Here is a 22,101-nt window from a genome sequence, read left to right on the forward strand (position 1 = left end):
CAAGGCCAAAGCTCACATCACTGCTGCCTATGCAGCTTGCTGTGGGGGCCACAGAAGGTCTGGTACTGTCCCTGTCCTCCAAACTGAGTGTCCAAACTGTCCTCCAAACTGAGTGTTCCCATAGTTCCCATGGGAAACAGCCTGGTAACCAGAAGGCTGGGAGGCCAAGGGATGGCAAAGGATCCACAGAGCTCCTCCTGGACCCACTGAGCCCAGGTCTTCCTAGACACCTCTTCCCAGACTAAGAATTGTCCCCAGAAGCTACCAGATGAGACTTTACTGTGAAGTCCTGAGACACTATATTTTAGGCACACAGGCTATTCCACATTACAAACCATTCCTAAGTGTGGTAGGCACTGATTTTATTAATAAGTCAAGTGACAGGAAAGACTGAGGACACTTGGGACACTTACTCACAGTGCTCTGTCCCGGAGGGTTAAGGCACAAGTGAAGCTTAATGGAAATGCATAGTTTGCGTACTCACATAAACACACATGTCTTGGCCTTGGAGCCATCAACAGCAGTGGAAATGACCAAGGCTATCACCAAGAGAGTGGGCTGGAAGCTCTGGGAAGGCATATGACTCCAAAAGGATTGACAAATGGCAGGTGACATCACCCTATAGACAGACATTCCAAGAGTGAAGCCAGCCTTTTCTTTCTCTCTGCTGCCGAGACCTCCCTGGGCAGGCAAGCTGCTTTCACTAGGAGAAATGTGAGACTTTGCATGCCTGTGGCTTTCCACTGTGAAGACAAAGCTAAGCTCTGTGTCTCTGGGACCCCATGGGAATTCCCAGGAAGTACTAAGAGCTGTGTGCAAACCATGGAGGGACCTGAGGGCCTGGAAAGCACTCCTCTCTAGAGCAGTCACTGCTGCCAGGGGGCCAGAGCTGGACCTCCTTTATAATACCCTTAGGAGAGAAGGCTTGAGTTAGTGTGGTTGGCCTCAGGGAAGCCCAGTGCAGGGCTAAGGCTAGCAAAAGTATCGAGCGAGTCCCAGGTCCTAGGCTATAACCACTCAAAGCAGATGAGACAAGATGAAAATCTAAACCCTGAGACCCAGATCACAGGAAAACAATGGGACTGGCAGGTATGTGACAGAGCCATTCAAGCCCAGGGAGGTGTAAGGGCTTGAGAGGAGGGCTTTTCCTGTGTGGAGTGTGGAGCCAGTTCCTAGGACAGCCACCATTCAGCACAGAGACTGACAACACAGGCTACAGCAAGGCAGCTAGACTGCTCAGTCTCTGCATGAAGAGACTCCCTCCAGTCTGGCACACCCTAGGAGAGAAGGTGGCAGTCTGTCCTGGCGGTGTGGGTGGAATGTCAGCAGAAGGAATAGAAGATAAGGTCACCAAGGTCCCAGAGACCAAAGGCAAACACTGAACTTGCAGGTCCTGAGCTCTGACTTCAGTCACCTGCCATTGGAACCGCCAGCAGTCCCTTCAGAGAGAAGACACAGTCCACTTGGGGATGAGCAGAGGGGCAGCTGGGGTCTCAGTCAGCTGCTGGGCCTGGAGTTCAGGAAGAGCAGGCTGTGGAAAGGGCTGCAGGCCAGCTCTTCCCAGTTGGGGTCAGGGCAGGCTTGGACATCACTTTTCCAGCAGACCCTGCACAGCACAGCCCTAGGCTCACAGCCTCTGGGACTAAAGTGACTGGGGCACCTGACGTTAGGCATGGCTTCCCTCAGCTCTGTTCTAGGCTGTCGTCAGCGGGCTGTACCACGGTGTAGCTGCCCTGGCTGGAGGAGAGCTGCCGGCTGAAGAAGGACGTGGTGCGCTTGGGTTTCACCCGCTTGATTCCCTTGCCTGTGAGGGTGAGAGAGACAGGCTGAGTGGGCTGGGTGGGCTCTGCTTCCACTGGGACAGCTTCTTCTGGAGTCTGTTTGAACTGTGCTTCCCCCCAGATCTGTCATCATTCTGATCCCGTTTCCACCCCTGGTCCATCATCAATGGCAGGACAGGGAACCATGGTCACCCTCACCAACCCCAGACAGAGATGACTCCAGACTGGCTCTGCTGAGTCACCAAGACAAGTACAGGTGGGAAGCCAAACAGATGATGGAGGACAGTGGCTATAGTCAGGGCGTGATGCCAATGACACCTTGGTCTGCCTACTCCCATCCCTAAACCCATTAACTCACGAGGGAAAACATCCAATTCCAGCACCACACCTTTTACAAAATACTCAGCTAGTACCCTTCAAGCATTCAGGCCAAACAAAAGCATGACAACTACATGCAATGCAAGGCCAGGGTGTCTGAGGGTCATTTCAAGTTTTGGGTCAGTAAAAGCTACAGTGAAGACAGTGTGTAATATACTAACATTAAAAAGAAATAAATGTTGGGGCTGGAGAGATGGCTCAGTGGTTAAGAGCTCTGGCTGCTCTTCCAGAGGACCTGAGTTCAATTCCCAGCAACCACATGGTGGCTCACAACCATTTGTAACTCTAGTTCCAAGGGTATAAGATACTGATTTTGGCTTCCTCCAGTACCAGATGCCCAAGTGGTACACAGACACACATGCAGACACTTACTGACATAAAATAATAAATTAAACTAAGTAGGGTCGAGGTAGTGAACACCTTTAATTCCAGCACTCAGAAGGCAGAGGCAAGCAGATCTCTACAAGTTCAAGGCCAGCCTGGTCTACAGAGCAGAGTTCCAGGACAGCCAAGGCTACATAGAGAAATCCTGTTTCAAACAAACAAACAAACAACATAAAACTCCAACAGGGTCTAGTATGAAGCCTTATCTGGTTTGGAACTATGCATTCCAGGTTGTCCTCAAACTGGAGATATCTGCTTAATTTTGTCCTTGAGTGCTAGGGATGAAGGCATGTGACAGGATACCCAGCTTTAAAAATTAATAGACAGCCTAGCTGGCCTAGAACTTGCTACATAGTTCAGGGGGGCTTTGGACCTCTGATCCCACTGCCTCTACCTCCCAAGTGGTAGGCTTACAGGTGTAGTCACCACGCCTGGCTTTAAAAATAACATTTCAGGGGCCAGAGAGCTCAGCATCCAAGATCACTTGTTCTTGTAAGGGACCCAGGTTTGGCTCTCAGCAGCACCCACGTGGCCCTTCACAGCCATTTATAACTCCTGTTTCAGGGAGTGGGGAGGATCTGACTCCATCTTCTGGCCTTTGTGGACACCAGGCACACAGGTTATGTATGTACGTACATAGATGAAAGCAAATATTCATATACATAAAAACCCTTAAGTATATAAGCAAATTCAGGTCTTTGTTATAATAAGCAAACTTTGTTTTCATTCATGCTGGGCAAGTTCTCTATCACTGAGCCACCTCCCCAGCTCAAGATACTTAAAGCTCTGAGATTATATGCACCACACCTGAGTAAATAATGCACCTTTTTAGATTATGAAAATGACTTTAGCTGTGTGTAATGGCACTTAACTGTAATCTCAGCACTTTGGAGGTAGAGGCAGGAGGACTAGGAATTCAAAGTCATCAGTTATATATTCAAGTTTAAATCTAGTCTAGAATAGAGACAGGGAAATGCCCAAAACAAACAAACAAACAAACCAACAAACAAAAACCAGGAAGGGAAGGTAGCGCACGCCTTTGATCCCACCACTAGGGGGACAGAGGCAGGCAGGATCGAAAGCTCAGAGCTACACAGGGGAATCCTGTCTAAAAAAACAAAAAACTATTTTATGTTTTGGGGGAATAGGGTTCCCACACCACAGATACATGTGTGGAAGTTAAAAGGACAACTTTGTAGAGTTTCTTTCTCCTTCCATCAGCGGGTTCTGAGGATGGAACTCAGGTCTTTGGCCTTGGCGGCAAGTCTCCTTACCTGTTAAGCCATCTCACCAGTCCCTAACCCCCCCAAACACTTTTTATCTTGGAATAATTCTAGGTGTACATACTCACACCTATAAGGAAAGATATTGGATGGAATAATCCTCCCTTGGAACCCTTCCCACTCTCAGGAGCGTTCGAATTTGTCCTTACTATATCTATAGTCACCGCTCAAAAACGAGATATTAGCAAGCTAGAGATGTAGCTCATGGGCAGAGCACTTGTCTGAAACGACTAAAGCTCTAGGCTCAATTCTCAGTGCATTTAATTTGTTTTGTTTTTTAAGACAGGGTGTCATCCAGGCAGTGGTGGCACACGCCTTTAATCCCAGCACCCTGGAGGCAGAGGCTGGCAGATCTCTGTGAGTTTGAGGCCAACCTGGTCTCTATAGGGCTAGCTAGATTGGACAGCTAGAACTGTTACACCAAGAAAGTTTGTCTAGAAAAACAAACACACACACACACACACACACACACACACACACACACTCCCGAGTCTCACTGTGAAGCTGTCTGATGGCCTGGAACCTGATTTGGTAGAACAGCCTGACTTTAAACTCACAGAGCGTCTCCTGCTTCTGCCTTCCAAGTGCTGAGATCAAAGAGGCATGCCAGCACACATGGTTAACTTCTTTTTAATTACATGTTTTTTCTTTGTGTGTGTCTGCATATATAGGTATGCCTGACATGGTATGTGGAGGTCAGAGTCCATTCTGTTTCCTATCTTGTGGTTCAAGGGATCTAACTCAGCTGTTAGGCTTCCCGACAAGCATATTTACCCACCAAGCCATCTTACACTTTAAAAGACACAAAAAGTTTCCTTCATGTTTTCCATGTTTTGGAAGACACTACAATGGACATGTCTGTCAGTAGAGCGGTATGATGGGACCCACATGAAACGTCCCTGAGGGCTGAGGCCTCAGCTCTTCTCCCACCCTCTGGAGTCCGTGTGCGCATGTGCGTGTGTGCGTGTGTGCACACCACCAGAGGCTTACCGTCTTCCACATAATCAATGGTGGAGAGATGCTGAATCCGGCTACACACCACACTACCCTGCCTCCGAAGCTTGGGGCGCTGAGTGGGAGGTGGAGAGGGGCTGGGAGCTTCCTGAGGGCCAGACGTGCTCTCCTGGGGCAGACTGGGCTCAGCAGCCTGGCTCAGCTCAATGCAATATTCAATAAGGCCACTCATCAGCTCAGCCTGGGGAGGGGAGAGAGGTAGGGGTGAGGCCACATAGCAGCGACTGTTGAGGGACACCATGCAGACATACAGCCCGAAAGCCTTTGCTTCTGTGAGGGCAGAGGGGAGGAGAGGAGAGAATAGACAGGCTTTCTTCCTATTTTTTTTTCTTTTTTCTTTTTTTCTGTTTTCAGTTTTTCGAGAGACAGGGTTTCTCTGTATTGCTCTGGAGCTCTGTAGACCAAGCTGGCCTCAAACTCACAGAGATCCTCCTGCCTCCTGAGTGCTGGGAATAAAAAGGCATGAGCCACCAATGCTTGGCTAAGCAGGCTTTCTAAGGCCTAGAAAGCAGGGAAGTCTCTGATGTGACTTCAGAGGTAAGGTCTAGAAAGGAGGGACGTGCTAATCAGAAGGCACACAGCCAATACGGCCTATATACTAAGCCCCAAGGCTATATAGTGAGAACAAACACCAGGGAGCTGGAAAGATGGCTCAGCAGTTAAGAGCATTAGCTGGTCTTCCAAAGGACCCAGGTTCAATTCCCAGTACCCACATGGCAGTTCACAGCTGTCTGTATTTCCAGTTCCAGGAGATTTGACACCCTCACACAGACATACACACAAGAATTTTCCCAATGTACATAATAATAATAAAAAAAAAAAAAAGCAGGGCTGGAGATGTAGCTCAGATCACAGAATGCTTTCCTAACATGCAGGAAGCCCTGGCTCATCCTCAGCATCACATAAACAGGGTACAGTGGTTCATGTCTGCAATCCCAGCACTCCGGAGGCAGAGGCAGAGGCAGAGGCAGAGGCAGAGGCAGAGGCAGAGGCAGAGGCAGAGGGCAGAGGGCAGAGGCAGGCAGATCTCTGTGAGTCTGAGGTCAGTGAGTCTACAAAGCAAGTTTCAGGACATCTAGAGCTGAAGAGAAAATATGTCTCCAGAAACACAGAGAGAGAGAGAGAGAGAGAGAAAGAAAGAGAAAGAAAAGCCAGTCAGACTTAGTGGTATATACCTTTAATCTAGCATTCAGAGGCAGGTGGATCTGAGTTTGAGGCCAGTCTGGTCTACAGAGAAAGTTCCAGGAGAGCAGGACTACATATCGAACTTTGTTTCAGAAAGGAAAAAAAAAGGGGGGGGGGTGCTGAAGAAGAGCTGGCTCAGAGGTTGGTAGCACTGGCTGCTCTTCCAGATGACCTGAGTTCATTTCTTAGCACCCACATGGCAGCTCACAACTGACTATAACTCCTGTTCCAGGGGATTCAAAACCCTCACACAGACATACATTCAGGCAAAACACTGATGCGCAGAAAATTTAAAAAAGGAGGTCTGTATCCACATAAAACCCTATGCAGAAATGACCAGTGCAGCTTACCGGTAAAAGTCAAAATGGGAACAACTCACATGCTCTTCAACGGGTGAGCTGTGCACCTGTACAGCTGACCACGGAACAATTTTAAAAAGGGATGAATAGGACCTGGGGGTGGGGGCCATTCAGTGATAGAGGATTTGCCTCATGTGTATGGTCGTGGGTTTGATCCTCAGCAGCAAAAAGTAGAGAAAAAATGAACAGGTACAGCACACAATACGGATGAATCTAAAAGCATGTTGTTGAGTGAAAAGCAGTCGCCCTGAGTGGCCGCCACATTACATAGTAAAGGGCTCAATACAACTTGTGTCTCTATTTGTTGCTTAGTAGGTATCTGGGTACTCAATTTTTTGGAAGAACAGAGGGAGAGGACATGTGTTTTCAATGATAGGAGTCCTGGAAGAGAGGCAAGAACAGTTCCCAGAAAGGCTCAGAGCAGCGACAGCTCTGACGCGGTCTGAGTAGGAAGAGAAGAATGGGTGGTGGGCAGAAAGAATGGGTCTCCTTAACACAGCCCTTGGGGCCTTGCCTCTCTGCCCCTGTCCCTTAGCTGTACTCTCTAGGGCACAGTGATGGCATGGCTGTGCAGACATCATGGGCTGGCCCTCGAGGGCCAGCCTGCAGCTGTCTGGGATCACACACCACACCAGAGGATTCAGAGCTCACCGGGACTGCTCAGGCCTGACACCCTGCTCCCAGGCCCTGGGGAACACTCCAGCCTCCATCCTGGGATCCACTGGACCCAACCTTTCTGTCTAAGTGTGCGTGACCACACATCACTACCTGCTTGGAGTAGATCCTCAGTAACTTGTTGACAGGCGTGCCCTCACTGTCACCATCAAACTCTAGCCACAGGACAGGCTCCTCCTCTTCAGGGGAAGTGTGGTCCCAAGACAGCTCCTGAAAGCGCAGGCCCAGCAGCACATGCTGGGCAGTGGGAAACAAAGGATAAGGCTTAATCTTCTACTTCCCATTGGGTCCCATCAGGCTCTACCTGGGGACAACTCAACCAGGGTGCTTGCCTCTTCACACTGGTATATTTTCCTTTCTGAGAAAGGGTCTCCTTATGTAGCACTGGCTAGCCTCAGGCTCACAGGGATCTGCCTGCCTCTTCCTCCCTTTGCTGGGATTAAAGGATATTTATTTTCTTGTTTGCTTTATGGCTCTGAGAACTGAACTAGGAGCCTTATATACACAAGGTGAGAATCCTACCACTGACTAGAGCCCCAGGTCTCCACGCTAAGTCTGCATCTCTTCTAGCAAGACACCAGGAATCTATACTCTTCAATGCAGGTTAGGCCCCTGATGGCCAGGGCCAGCAGGGGTTCTGCCTTGAGAACAGCTGGGATCGGCATGCCAGGGCACAGGTGCAGGCAACTACAGAGCAAGGAAAGCAGCCGACAGCACAGTTTACATGGCAAGCCAGAGGTAAGGCACACACCAAACCAGGGAGCTCTTGGCCAGCCCAGGGAGCTCCCAGCAGGGATCTTTGTGGAAAATGGCCAGCCAGTCTCCACCACTGGCCAGGAGCAGCAGCAAGGTGCTGCCAGACACTACACTCAGAGTCAGAACCCCAGCTGCTGAAGAGCAGGACCAGAACAGACTCAGAGAAGGTCCCAGAATGTTTGAGCACAACTCCAGGGACATCTGAGGGATGCAAAGTCACCTACAGTCTACTCAATACTGTCCCTAGGATGCCTGTCTAGGGGAACCAAGGAGACACGGATCCTTCTGTCCCCACCAAGGGCGAGCGAATGCCACCCCGAGGAGCTAGACTGAGGTGGTACCTTCTCCCTGCTGTCGATGACATGTACACCTTCCAGACTGATGGCCACGGTCACTGGTTTGCGCCCGCCCCGATGCAAGAAGCCCTGGGCTGGCTTGTCGACTTCACCATGGAAGAAGGCACACCTGGAGAGGGCGCTCGTGTCTGTCAGCTGCTCCCTCCAGCATCCAGCACACACGGAAACACTACTCTGGGTACCCAGAAACTGTTTGGGTGACTGAAGGGAAAACCTGCCCTGGGGGGGACAGAATGGGGGATAGGATGGGGGGATGGGGGAAGTAAGGTGCAGAAACAGGAAGGTATTGGGGGTGGCAACACCTGATTGCTGTGTAGGACTAGACTGAACGGGTGGAAAGAGGACCTGGATAATACAGGGTGGGCACTGTGGGCAGAAAGAAAGCACAAACCCTGGAAAGAGCCAGCTGCATTAGGGACCCCGAGGAGCCTGGGTGCCTCAGATGAGGGGGAAGGCTGAGCCTGCTGCACTGTCCTCCTTCAGCAGCAGGGACCTGCCGGGGGCACTAGGGAAGTGAGGGCTGCCTAGAATAGTGGCAGCCGTGCTAGGCCTACATCTCCTGCACCATTGTCCAGTAAAACTCCATAAAAACTAATCACAGCCCCCCCACCCCCAGCCTGTTTTTTCGAGACAGGGTTTCTCTGTGTAATAGCCCAGGCTGTCCTAGAACTCCTTACTCTGCAGACCCATTGGCCTCAACTCAAGAGATCCACCTGCTCTCCTACTTCCAGCAGGCTAAGGCCAAACCACAGCACAAAGATACAAAGATGCGCTCAATGGGACGAAATGGAAAGGGAGACGGAGGACTGGAGCATGTGGCACCTGGCATGAAGAGACACCCCTGCCTGGACAGTGTCCTCCACACTGTTCCTCTCTCCACTCATCTTCCTGGCCATTTTCAGGGCTCCAGATTTGAAGCAATTCACCAATCACTTTTTCTGCCCTAAACCAGGAATCGCCACTCAGGCATCTAATAGGCATCTTTCAGCCGGCATATCCAAAACCAAGTTCCCACCTTCTCCACTGAAGCCAGCATCCCAGCAAAGGACGACTGGTCCAGACTACAGGCTAGAAGTTTGGAACACCACCTGTGTCTAGATTACTGTTCCCAGCTCCTCTACTCTCCTGGCTGCTATTTACAGTGGTTCCCAGCCTCTGTTTTCCCACTCAAAGGGCAGCTTCTTCACTGTGTGGGGCATGCCCAGCAAGAGAGAACTATCTGTTACACACTGCGTGTGTAACAGTGTGTAACAAAGCGCACTAGCTGAAAGGGCAATCAGCCGGGCCAATAGGTGGACGGGGTGAGTAGGAGAGGGCCAAGGAAGGAGTGCTGGCTGGAAACAGGAGAAAGAGCAGGTATTCCACTAGGACAAGGATGGTGGTACTGGGGCACAGGTGGGTCTCCTGTGGCCACACTGAAGCATGGGGGCAGTCTGGAGGGTAAAGTGGGGGCAGGAGCTCTGGAGATGTACCACTTACCCATAGAAGGGCAGCTCATGGCACTTGAGGAGGTAGGCGCGATAGTGGGAGCCCAAGGTGGTCTCATGCTCATTGTTATGGCCTGTGGCTTCCTTTACCTGGCGGTAGGCATTCAACAGACCTTGCTCACCTGATCCAGTCTTGGCCCCACGGCCCCGAAAGGCAGCAAAGAGGCCATGGCCTCGTTTGCATAGGTGGGCAGGGAGGAAGGAGTCCAACTTCTCCCTGGAGGAGAAGGAAAATGGGGCAGATGTAGCTCTTCTAGGGGAGTTAAGCTCCCGGGGCTAAGTACCTTGCTCATAGGGTGGACAAGGCTTGGTAGGTGGCAGGGCTTAGCAACCCTCAAGGCCCTCTGCTATACAGTAGTGTGGCCAAGTCTTTCACCAGACCACCAGCTCCCAAATAACAACACGGAAACCTTAGCTTAGGGTTGTCCTTCTAGCTCTTATAACTTAAATTAACCTGCTTCTATTAATCTTTTTACCTCCCCTTCACTTTGTATGTCCGACTCCCTCCATGTCTCCTTGGTGTCTGATTCCCATTTAGATTCATCTCCTACTTCTTCTCTCTTTCTCTGCCCACCTATACCTCCTGCCTAGTTACTGGTGGTTCAGCTCTGTATTAAACCAATCACAGCAATATATTTGCACACAGTGTACAGATAGCCCACAACACAGTAGGGTGACAGAGGTGCTGAACTGCAGAGACTCCCCACTGTCCCCGGTGTGGCTCAGGGCCATACCTGCCTGACATGCAAGACCCACTGTTGAGCTGGGGGTAGGATGCTCTTCCTCTCTAAGACAAAAATGGAGTTCACAGAGGAAGGGATCTTGTAATAACATCCAAGACATGGAGGGGATAACAGACCAAGGGATTCGTGGGGGAGTCCAGAGCAGCAGACACACGTGTGATCAGGACAGGCTTGGACACTGTGAGGCCAGCCAGGAGCACCTGCCTATCTGCAGAGCTCCTCAAGCCTAGGCCCCGGACTTGGGGGAGGAGGTCACACAAGGACAGGCTAGGGTCACCATCTAAGGCCACATTCTGATCTGCTCTCCTGCCCCCTCCCCGTCAGCACCATTGTTCGCCCAGGAAACTGAAGAGAATACTTTACAGACAGGGTGTCACCAGGACCAATCTTCACCCGAGAGAAGGGACAAACATTTTTAATACCTACTGTGTGCTGGGTGCTGTGGAAAACCCTGGACACTCAGGACCAGGGGAGAGCAGGGAGGCTTGGGAGGTGCTCTGGTCAGGATGGGAAGCCAGAAAAGGGCAGAGGACAGTCTGCAGATATCAGGGCAATGTCCAAGTCCTGAGGCTGAACAATTGAGCTTTCTGAGTGAATGAGACTTTTTCCACCCAAATGATATCAATGGCGTGATACACTTGCTAGACACAAGCTAGAATCACCCAAGAGGAGGGAACCTTGATTGAGAAAATGCCTCCATAAGATTGGGCTGTAGGCCAACCTGTAGGACATTTTCTTCATAAGTGACCGATGGGGGGGCACTAAGCCCATTATGAATGGGGCCACCCCTGGACTGATAGTCCTGGGTTCTATAAGAAAGCAGACTAGGGCTGGAGAGACAGCTTGGTGGTTAAGAGCACTGCCTGCTCTTCCAAAGTTCCTGAGTTCAATTTACAGAAACCACATAGTGGCTCACAACCATCTGTAATGAGATCTGGTGCCCTCTTCTGGCCTGCAGGGATACATGCAGGCAGAATACTGAACACATAATAAACAAATAATATTAAAAACAAACAAAAAAAGCAAACAGACTGAAGCCAGGTATGGTGGTACATGCCTTTAATCTCTTTAATCCCACCACTCAGGAGGCAGAGGCAGGAGGATCTCTGAGTTTGAGGCTTGCCTGGTCTACAGAGCAAATTCCAGGACAGGCTCCAAAGCAATACAGAGAAAGCCTGTCAAAACAACAACCACAAAAAAGAAAGCAGACTGAGCAAAAGTAGACTGAGCAGACCATGAGGAGGAAGGCAGTTAGCAGTAAGTAGGACCCATCCATGGCCTGGGCATCAGCTCCTACCTCCAGGTTCCCACCTGGTCTGAGTTCCTGCCTTGGCTTTCCTCAATGGAAGTGATTCAGGATGTGCAAGCCAAATAAACCCTTTCCTCCCCAAAGTGCTTTTGGTCCTGATGTTTCACCATAGCAGTAGTAACCCAACTAAGACATTCTCTCAGTGTCCTGTTCAGCAAGGTAAGAATGGCCCAATACTAACCATGTCATTATAGATTCCTGGAAAATAGGGCACCCTCCTTACGCAGCCGCTAGAGCCCCAGGCTCACAGCCTAGTCCCAGGTCCACTCTACCGGGTTGCCTACAGCCTGATCGTCTGGAATAATTTTCTCTAATGAGGGTCTTTCCTCTCAGATGATAATAGCTTACGTCAAGTTGACATAAAACTAGCCAGCACAGAGTCTCACACCATCCATATCAGTTTTTGGTGGAAAAAGTCCCATGCACCCAGAACACAGGAGGGCAGGAGGCCTCTCTATAACAGTGACCATCTTCCAACACAGGCCACCTGGCCTCCAGCTGGCAGAGAACTGGCACCCCAGCAGATCATATGCAGAGTTCTGAGTTTGAGTTCTCAAAACCAGCATTTACATATAGGCCCTGTCTACAACAGAACCATACATTCCCCCAGGCTCAGAAAGAGCCCAACAGGGCCCTCAGCTTTAGGTTAACTTTGTAAACCTCCATGGTGTCACCTTCTCCAGAGAGGAGTCCTGCTGGGTTTTTGGAATCTAAACACCAAGACCACGGGGAGGGGCAGCTGCTCCAAGGAAAAGGCCAGGAAGGAACCCATTTCACCATCCGTGTCCCATCCCCGACCAGCTCCCACATGTCATGGAAACCCTGCAGGCTCAGAGTGGCATCCATGGAAGACACAGCCGCAGCCCATCAGTGGCCTAGCCACTGTACTTCCTTCCTCCTGGTGGACCTCGAATAAGCTATGTGCACGCCACGAGAGCGAGCCTGGGGACGCTAGCTGTGTAAGCAAAGTGGCACCTCTCCTCTGCAACAGTTGCTACAGCCTCTTGGCCACAAGGTAATAATATGCTTGAGGCAAGAAGACAACAGCTGAATGGCAAGGAGCACAGGGTGTGGAACAGAGCTGAGCTCAGCCCAGGACACCCTGACCTGGGCTTGCATGTCACAGGAGTGAACAAAGGAATTTCCTGTACAAATGAGTTGAGCTAAGCTTCTTTGTGTGTGTGTGTGTGTGTTTGTTTTAAAGGTATGAGTGCTCTGCCTGCAGGCCAGAATAGGTGCCAGAAGAGGGCACCAGATCTCATTATAGATAGTTGTGAGCCACCATGTGGCTGCTGGGAATTGAACTTTCAGAATCACTAGAAGAGAGGCCAGTTCTTAACCACTGAACCATCTCTCCAGCCCCAGGGCTGGGCTTCTTTTCAGGTACAAGAAGAACAGACTTGCTCATCTTGAGGTTCAGGACACCATGGCCACCAGCTTTAGACAGCTCAGCTGTAGGCTTTCAGGGGACTTTGAACCCAGGTAGTCCTGCCAAGCTCCAGTCATCAGCATGGGGTCTCTGCTGATTTACCCATGCATTGCAGGACTAGGAAAACAAGCAGCTCTGGTTAGAAATAGGCTGGCCTCAAACACACTATGTAGTTAAGAATGACCTTGAACTCCTGATCTTCCCTGGGTGTTTATGGAAACTGCCAGCATGAGGCTCCATGCCTGGCTCACAACTCTTTAGCCCAGGCTGTCTTGGAACTCATGGTAATTCAGTCTCAATCTTCCAAGTGCTAGGATTAGAGGTGTGAACCAGATCTTGTCCTTGGAATTATTTCTAACCCTCTACGGAAGCAGAGAATGACCCGGTCTGCTATTATGGCAGACTCAATTCTTGTCTTTCTAGACATGAACCAGAAGCAGGCAGAAGCTTGGTGAGTATCTGGGGAACAAGATTCTATTCTTGGGATTTAGAGATTAGCTCAGCTGTTAGTGGTTATTGGGGGGAGGGGGGATGTCACATAATTACTTCCTGGCTGTGACTTTAAAAGAATAAAAGCACAACTCCCTCCAGACTTCAGCTAGAGTTGGGCTCCATCCACATGTCTCTGTGGCCCCTTGTGCTGAGGATGCCTCTTAGACATCATTTCATGAATATCCACTGCCCACAGAATGAGGAAAAGGGAGCTCAGAATAGTAGAGAACTCACCAAGGCCACCCAGTGAGCATGAGTGCATCAGAGGCCTGACTTCAGGACTGCCCCAGCTTGCAGGACTCAGAACCCCTTATAGGTAGACTCTTGCACAGCAACTTTCCCACTGGGTACCCATCTCAAGTCTCACTGTTCTTACCTCAGAGTGCAGGCAACAGGCTGGCCAGGCTGGTAAGGGCCAAGCTGCACACGACACACCAGGGCGCCCAGCACCTCACAGTCCTCCAGGTCACAAGGGTATCGAGCAGTCAGCACATTGCCCTTGGCTTCCTCATAGAACAGCCGCAAGACCTCCTCATCATGGATCTGCAGGCCCGTGTGGCATGAAGATGATGGCTCAGAGGAACTGGGCAAGGTATGACTGTCTAGGGGTTCGGGGGACCGGGCCCTGGGCACCTTACCTGGAGTTCTCGGCGCTTTGGGAAGAACACATTCCTTCGGAACTGAAGGGAAGGCTCATCTGGGGGCAGGGGCTAGAGTCAGTGCCTGGTCCACTTGCATTACACAGCCCCACCCTGCCCTGCCCTAAATGGCCCACCCTAGTTCCCAACCTCATTCTTCTCCCCGGAGAAAGGCCTCCTAATGGAGGGTGCTGACTAGACAGTGAGCACACAGTGCATCTCTGTTCACAGCCTCTCCCAGCCTAGCCCTCCCAAGGCTCCCTTCAGGTATGCCTTAAGTTCTTCTGTCAGGGGTGGCTGACAGACGCCGGGGAGATGGAGCCCCTGCCCCAGCAACACTGACCCATGGCCACTTCATCATCGGAGGCATCGGTGAAGCGCAGCAGCAGCTCTGGCCACTGGCGGCCCAGCTTGTAGGGCTGGTGCTTGGGTTTCAACTGCACCTCTGCAGGGTAAGAGAGAAGATGGCTGTGAAGCTGCTGACCATGCCAATGGTGCCTAATCACTCATCATACTGCCCGCCAACAGTGAGGACAGTCACAACCAACAACCGAGCAGGCCCAGAGCCACATCAGACAATTTAAGTGTGTTCACCCTAGAGCAGCCCTGACCTCCATTCTAATTTGGAGAGACCCAGGTTCAGAGGGTTAGGCCACCTGTCTCACAGCATGGCAGATGCAGCTGGTACACTGGGGCCCTAAGAACTATTAACGGTGGTCCCCTGAGATGTTGCCTGAGAGGCGGGGTGGTGTCCGGCTCACTCAGGGATGTGCTGAGATATATGGTAAAGGTGCCACCACATGTGTGCCAGACAGATACCAATGGTTCTTTGGACCACTTAGACCTTCCTTCTGGACCCAGATCTTGACCAGATTAGCAGTCCCAGCCTCCAAGTGGGCTTCTAGCCCTTAGCCTCTTCCATCCAACCTCTGCATCCAGCTCCAGACCTTTCTTGTCCTATTTTTCTGACCCAAGTTTCCCAGACAGGGTCTACTTTCCTCCACCTCTCCCACCCTCCCACTATCCACAGGCTCATAAGATGGGGCTATGGAGCTACAAGATTACTCCTTTACCTAATGCCCCGAGGGATGGCAACTTCCAGGGCTACACACAGCGGCTACAAGGGACCAGAGCTTAGCTTCCCAAGCCTCCCTTCAGTACACATCTGATTCCCTGGCTGTCCCAGCACTGAGAAAGTCCAGAGTGGGGTGGTAGACCTGGGGACAGAAATGTGCTCCTCACACCTTTACTCCCAAGTCATCAGACTAGGGCTATGCCAACACCACAGCCTCAGACTTTGAGGTGGAACCATCTTCCCTAGTGACCATCATCCAAGTAAGATGAACAGATCCTGGAGCCAGTTCTATGCATATGATGGGAAGAAGGCCAAACCTACCAAAATGAGGAGCATGAAGCCTATATCTCATAGGCACTCACAGCTGAGAAGGCAGGTCACTGCTCTGCTTAGTATGGGTGTGTGTGGAGGGGAAGTGTCCTGGGGGTCTGAAGTAGACTTTCAGCCTCCTACCCCAGCCTGGGAAGAACGTGGGTGTTAAGCGTACTGCAGCCTCAGGCACTCTCCTCCTGGACAGCTGCACCACAAGGCAATGCATTCAATTCTTGTCACTAGGAAGCTATGGGAATGTGAGGGAGTGGGATGGAGAAAGTGGAGGAGGAGCTGGCTGCCTAGCAGCACAGGAAGCCTCTTGTGGCAGAATAGGGGCCACCCACTAGGACCTGCTATCCCTAGCTTTCCACATAACCAAGGGGCCCACAGCCCTGACCAGCAGCTCAGAGGGCAAAAGAGGGGCTGGGCCATCAGGAAGAGGGTGGGCGTGAGCCTGGGGACAGCAAATACAGGAAGCTAGTGGGCAGGGAGGAGCAAGGGTTGGGGCTGGAGCTCCTCCTACAGGATAGAGGCAGAGACCCTAGGAGAGGAAGGTACTAATTCTAATCCCTGGGGCCAGAAGTCTCATTCAAATTCTTGAGGCCAAATACCCTCTTCCTCCACAACAAGGGGAATAGTCACTTTCTTTTTTAAGACTCGGGACTGAACCCAGGGCCTTGCATAGGCTAGGTGAGTACTCTACTACTGAGCTGTATCCCTCCCCTCAAGGGGAATTTTTTTCAAAGACATACTTTGGTACAGGCTCAACCTAAATAATAATAATATAATAATTGTTATTATTTCAAATATTGTTACTATTATTGTGTGTACCTGTGCGGTCATGAATGTGTAAGTCAAGAGTGCTACTTGAGGAACTTGTTCTCTCCTTCCACTCATAGGTCCCAAGGATCAAACTAGGGCCATCTGGCTTAGCAGCAAGTGCCATTACCCACTGACCCACCTTGCCAGCCCTCAAAGGAAAATTTAAGTTCAGAAAACATGCTGGTGCCAGCACTGATTTATTTCCTCAAATGATGACAATGATCCTCCTTTAGCTACTTTCCTTCTATGTCAACAGGCTCAGCGACCATAATGAGGGACTTTATTCACCGGCCCAGAGTCTATAAAACCCTGTCTCCATCCCCATCCCACTCTGAGGCGCCAGCCTCCAAGGGCAGGAAGTGTGTGGTCACAGGGCCAGAAACCAGGTAGGGTGGAGAAAGCCATGTTCCTCTTCTCACAGCCCCACGCCTAAGCAAAGGCGTCCCGGTCCAGGACCGTTTGCTGAGCCATGTCTGTATCTTCCTTACTGCCAGCAGCCCAGAAGCTTGACGCTGGTCAGTCTTGGTCCTGACACCCATTAGCCCACTGCTCCTGATATCAGGACTTCACACTCCTGGGCAGACCTGAGCCATGGGGGAACACTCAAGTTCTACTCCCAGGGTGTGGCCCAGATTGCACGCTCTGTAAGAAGGGGGCCTTCTGCTCTTCTGAAGGTCAGGTCAAGACACCAGCAGTAGTGTACCAGCACAAGAAAAAAGGCATGCAGCAACCTCCTCAGGGCTCTGGGACACACCAGCTCCCATCTTTCCCTGAAAGGCAGTGGCCACAGGTTCTGATAGCTAAGCCCTCTCTCTGCATCAGTTACTGTCCTTCTCACCCTCCCACCCCCCTCCACCCCAGCCGGCACCCCTGCCAGACCTTACCTAGAAGAGGGGAGACAAGCCAGAGTGCAAAGGCCTCCAGGGCCACATCTGGGAGCTGTAGGACTTCATGGAGTGTACGGTGCAGCTCATGGGCACTAATGGAGGGCAGGTTCTCCACAGCCAGTGGCACCACTGAGTCATCAGCCAGGTACACCAGCACATCAGCTGTTGGAACAGAAGGGTCAGTTGACGGACACCCACCACCAGGCCAATAAGGCACTCTCCACCTTTTTATGACCTGAGCTACAGTGACATATCCCCTCAAGATCCCATTAACAGTGACAATGCCTATGGCCAGGTATGGGAGCATACACCTGTAGGCCCTGGACTCAGAAGGCTGAAGGTGGAGTATTTCAAGTTTTAGGCCAGCCTGGGCTACATAGCAAGACCCAATATCTTAAAAATAAACAATTAATTAAAAGTGCTGCCTTCGTGGACTTTTTGAGAACTCAAATTACTCAGAAACTGTGGTCCAGATACCAGCCCATTTCACCCCCTAAGACCCTAAAAGTATAGCTTATCATAAAAACCCCCTCCCGACTTCCTCTGCAGCATCTATATTGCTGTATGCCCAATAGTATTTCTCAGGTGGAAAAGTAGGACAGGGACAACCCATCCTGAGGTCACAGTTCCCTATCAGGCCGGGAGCAAGGCCAACTAGTGACCTTCTGACTCTGTCTGGATCAGACTAAGAGGGCAATGGCCATATCTAAGGCCACCCCGGGTTATAGCAGATTCTCAGCTTTGTTGGATTCTTCAGAACTCTAAGGATCAATACTGTGGCTTTTGCAGAAAGCTTTAAGTAGACTAGAAAACAAAAAACAAAACAAAAAACAAAAAAACCCAAACAACTCAAATAGCCAAGTTTTCTCATATAACAAGCTGGGGTTTGAAGCCCAGAGCCAGTGGGAGACGCTTGGCAGGACAGGGTACCACAGGCCCAGCAAAGGAACACTGAGTTTAGGTGCTCCAATTCCCAGTTTGAAATCCTTGTCTGCTCTCCACTTATTGGCTGAGTCCAGTGGGACTCTGTGTCAGTTGTAAATCTGTAAAAACAGTTAAAAACTTCCTCAAAAGTCACCACCGATCCAGTGAAGCCTGTAAATGTGCTGAGCATGGTGTACAGCTAACACAAGGAAGACACTTTTTAGATTCTGGTCTCTTCTGCTCCAACAGCTACTTTAAGAGATCAAACAGTCTCCTCCAAAAGACCGAGGTTCAGATCCATTTTATAGGCAGGAAAACAGGGCCCTGAAGGCTCAAGTTCATGATCACTCTGGCTGGTTCCAATAGTCTGGGACCTAACAACCTCTCTGGGGCCAAATTGCCTTCCAATAAAACAAAGAGGAAGAGAATTAAAAACGAGTGATGTCACATTCTATTCGTGTGTCTTCATTTGAACACACGCATTTTCACAAATGAGAGAAGATTCAAGAAGACTATGGCTTGGTCACTAAGCTAGAGACAGAACCCAGCCAAGTCCTTTCACTTCTTTGAGTTTGTTACATCTTATTTCTTACTTACTATAACATTAACTTACCGAAAAAGAGAACAAACCGGAACCACGTCCCCAGGGCTGGGACCAAAAAGGGTACAGAAGACACGAAAAAAAAAGGGTAGAGACCTACCTCGGGCTCCCACGGAGGAAACGCTGCTTCGATGGGACCGCTCCGCAGGGCCAGGCTGCCCTGTGTTACCTTCTGCCCCATCCATCCGCAGTAGGAACCTAGGCAGATGGTCTCCTCAAGCTTTTAGGCAAGAAGTAAAGGGGTCCCGGGCTCGGTCTACAGGTCTTAATCTATGTACAGGGATTAAGTGTGACCCTCGGCCGAGTGCAGATTGGGGTGGTGCTGGTTCAGGGTAGTGACCGTCAGGTGCAGGGATCGCAGGTCGCTTGCAAAGGATGCCCAGGCAAGTCAAGGCGCGTCCCCGACTAGGGCGGGGACCCGGGCAGGGAGTGGCCGCACTCTCACTTCGCAGGGTCGCAGAGCTCGCTGCCTCTGCCAGAACGCCACCCGATCCTGGACTTCAACTCTGGACCCACCACCACGCCCGCCAGGGGAGCCTCAGACTCCCACTAAGGGTCGGTACGCCGACCTACGGAAGCTACGGTGGGAGGAAGTTCGGAACCGAGGCGTCGCCTCTCCGACCGTGGGAGCCAATCGGGGCCCGGAGCCTCGGCGCACGCGCGCTCACTGGTTCCGTCCTTAGGCTCCTTCCACCAGCCCGCCCCCCAACTCAAGGGGTCCTGTACATCTGAAAGCCCCCTGGCGGGAGCCCACCCTAGCCACACCCTTTGTTGTGTCCCGCACAGCCGCCTACTTGAATGACCTGTGTTGCTCAATGCACAAGACCCTTGATAGGATGCGGCCATGAAAACCAAGGATCAAGAAGCGAGCTGTGCCGCTACCTCTATGTGTGACTTAATCCGGCCCCTCTCTGAAATGGAGATGCTTCCCTGGGACCAATGCTTGTCTGAGCAGTGTGTGTTGTCGCACAGTCCTCCTGGGACTGTACTGAAGCGCCCTTCCATCCCCTAAGGGAGACTGTCCCTTGGCCTTGGACAGGAGTCAGGGCCCTTGCCCTCTAAATCTGCATTCACCTGTAACATGAAGAAGTTGGGCTGAATGGTTCTCAGTAATACCTTTACCCTCATATTGTGTGTGTTTGTAGGAAACACAGGACTTGCTATGCTTCCAAGGTGCAGTCACATAAGCCTGGCTGTCATAGACACATAACCTCCAAGACGTAGAGGCATTGCCGTCCCAAAGAGATAAATGCAAAATCACCTGGCCCCGAGGTCTGACATAATCAGCTTGTGTGTGTCTGAGTCCTGGAATGTGCGGAGAAAAACAAGTCCGTGGGCCCTCCTCTAGTCACAGGAACAAGATTGTTCCAGGTGGTAACAGTGACTTGAGTTCCCTTTGTCACCTGATTTCCTTGCTGGAAAGCGGATGTAAGCTCCTGGCTGGTCTTCAGTGTTTTTGTTTTGTTGTGCTTTTCAATTTAATTCATTTAAGACTAAACTTGATGGCACCCAAGCCTTTAATCCCAGCAGAGGGAGACAGAGGCAGAAGCAGCTTTGATTTCCAGGATAGAGTTGTACAATGAAACACCAAAAAAACAAAAAAAAAAAAAAAAAAAACAAAAAACAAAAAACCTAAAACTACAGTAGGTGGGCCAACCATGACGGTAAGCGATGTAATCCTAGTGTACATGGGTGATGGAGGCAGGAGGATCAGTAGGAATTCAGGGCCACACTTGGCCACATTGCTAGGCCAGTCAGCCTGGGCCATATGAGACTCTTGTCTCAAACAAAACAAAAACCCACAATAAATATTAACAGACAGTTACAGTACCGCTACAGGAGATAACAACACCGTAGGATGAGAAGGGAAGGTCTTCACTTCCTGCTCACCTACTATGTGCTGGACATGGTGGGCCAAGCCCTTTCCTGTGTGTCTCATGAACATGTTGTATGGACTCTGAATGGAAACATTTATGTGCTGGATACTTTAAAAGTGTGTGTGTATGTGTGTGTGTGTGTGTTGACGTGGGTTAAACCCAGGGCCTCTGCACCTGAAGCAAGCACTCTAATCCTGGACCACACCTGAGAGAAACTGTAGATCCTTTTGTCTTTCTTTCCTCCTCCATCACTGCCTCTTTTTCCGGCACTTTTTAGACTTTTCCCTCCCCATATAGACTCTCTCCTATTTTCATGTCTTCTCTGTGTATGTATGTACATGTGTGCATGTGTGTTATGTGCACACACATTTATTCTAGATGGCTTGGTGAGTAAAAGTGCTTGCCACACTCCTGACGACTCAAGCTGACACGATGTCAGGCATCTGTAGTCAAAACACTTATACAGCCAGATGGAAAGTGGGGACAGTAGAATCACCTGAAAGCAGGCAGAGCATGCATCGGGGCACCAGAAAGAGAAGATGCCTGTTTTAACCAGGTGGAAGGTAGGAACCTACTCCCAAAAGTTGTCCTTTGCTTCTATGAGGGCTATGCCACAAGTGTGCACACTCTTGCTCTTTGTCTCTGGAACACACAATTAATTAGTGTTTTAAAAACATGGTCCTGGAGAGATGACACTGGTTAAGAGCACTGACTATTCCTGCAGAGAACCTGGGTTCTGTTCCCAGCACACATGTGGTAACTCACAACCCCCTGTGACTGCATTCTGCTTTCTACAAGACCTGACACCCTCTTCTGACCTCTAAGAGCTCATGCACACAGGTGGGACACATATACACACTCAGGTGCACAAACATACACACATAAAAATAAATGAATACTGAGGCTGCTTTTTTTTTCTCTAGACAGTTTCTCTGTGTAGCCCTAACTTGTAGCACCCGCGCTACGATCTGTTCCACGAATCGGACAAAGGCCTAAAGATTGAAATAAAGAGACAAAACAGCGGGTCATTCATTCAATGGCAATGTCGGAACGCCGAACGCCGAATGCCGTTTATTGAGGGGATGGAATGGGCTTAAATACTGACTTACAGCACAGTGGAAAATTACAGGATTTTTAGGCTTAGCTCCTCCCCACGTGGTGTGTGGTGTCACAACGTGTGTGTTATCAAAATGGGAAGAGTACCAACAACAGGTTTGGGGCAAGGAGTTCCAGCCAACAGCTTCAGGCTTGCTCAAGGGGCCTCCAGGGTCTCTTTGTAGACCAGGCTGGCCTCGAACTCAGCATGTACTACTCTTGCACAGGACCTGGGTTTG

General features: G+C 50.5%; 1 protein-coding gene across 1 annotated transcript; it reads right to left on the reverse strand.

Annotated features, from left to right (window-relative positions):
• Positions 1 to 341: 341 nt before the first annotated feature.
• On the reverse strand, positions 342 to 19,397 carry Frmd8 (FERM domain containing 8). Its single transcript, XM_051193703.1, has 10 exons — positions 18,991 to 19,397; positions 17,363 to 17,527; positions 14,613 to 14,714; positions 14,270 to 14,328; positions 14,008 to 14,174; positions 9,651 to 9,875; positions 8,157 to 8,280; positions 7,153 to 7,296; positions 4,817 to 5,021; positions 342 to 1,804 (listed from the first exon to the last, which is right to left on the reverse strand). The coding sequence occupies exons 1-10, from the start codon at positions 19,073 to 19,075 to the stop codon at positions 1,683 to 1,685; spliced, it is 1,398 nt and encodes a 465-aa protein (XP_051049660.1). The 5' UTR covers positions 19,076 to 19,397; the 3' UTR covers positions 342 to 1,682.
• Between the last annotated feature and the right edge of the window lie 2,704 nt (positions 19,398 to 22,101).

Source organism: Phodopus roborovskii, unplaced genomic scaffold, assembly GCF_943737965.1.
Source record: "Phodopus roborovskii unplaced genomic scaffold, PHOROB, whole genome shotgun sequence".
In the NCBI taxonomy this organism is placed as follows: Eukaryota; Metazoa; Chordata; class Mammalia; order Rodentia; family Cricetidae; genus Phodopus; species Phodopus roborovskii.

Bases quoted from the DNA above. Each gene is read 5' to 3' on its own strand.
- Frmd8 (XM_051193703.1), bottom strand. From the start codon at position 19,075: ATGGATGGGGCAGAAGGTAACACAGGGCAGCCTGGCCCTGCGGAGCGG. The intron at 17,528-18,990 runs GTAGGTCTCTAC...CTGTTCCAACAG, and splicing joins TTCCTCCGTGGGAGCCCGAG to CTGATGTGCTGGTGTACCTG. The intron at 14,175-14,269 runs GTAAGGTGCCCA...ACGGGCCTGCAG, and splicing joins CAAAGCGCCGAGAACTCCAG to ATCCATGATGAGGAGGTCTT.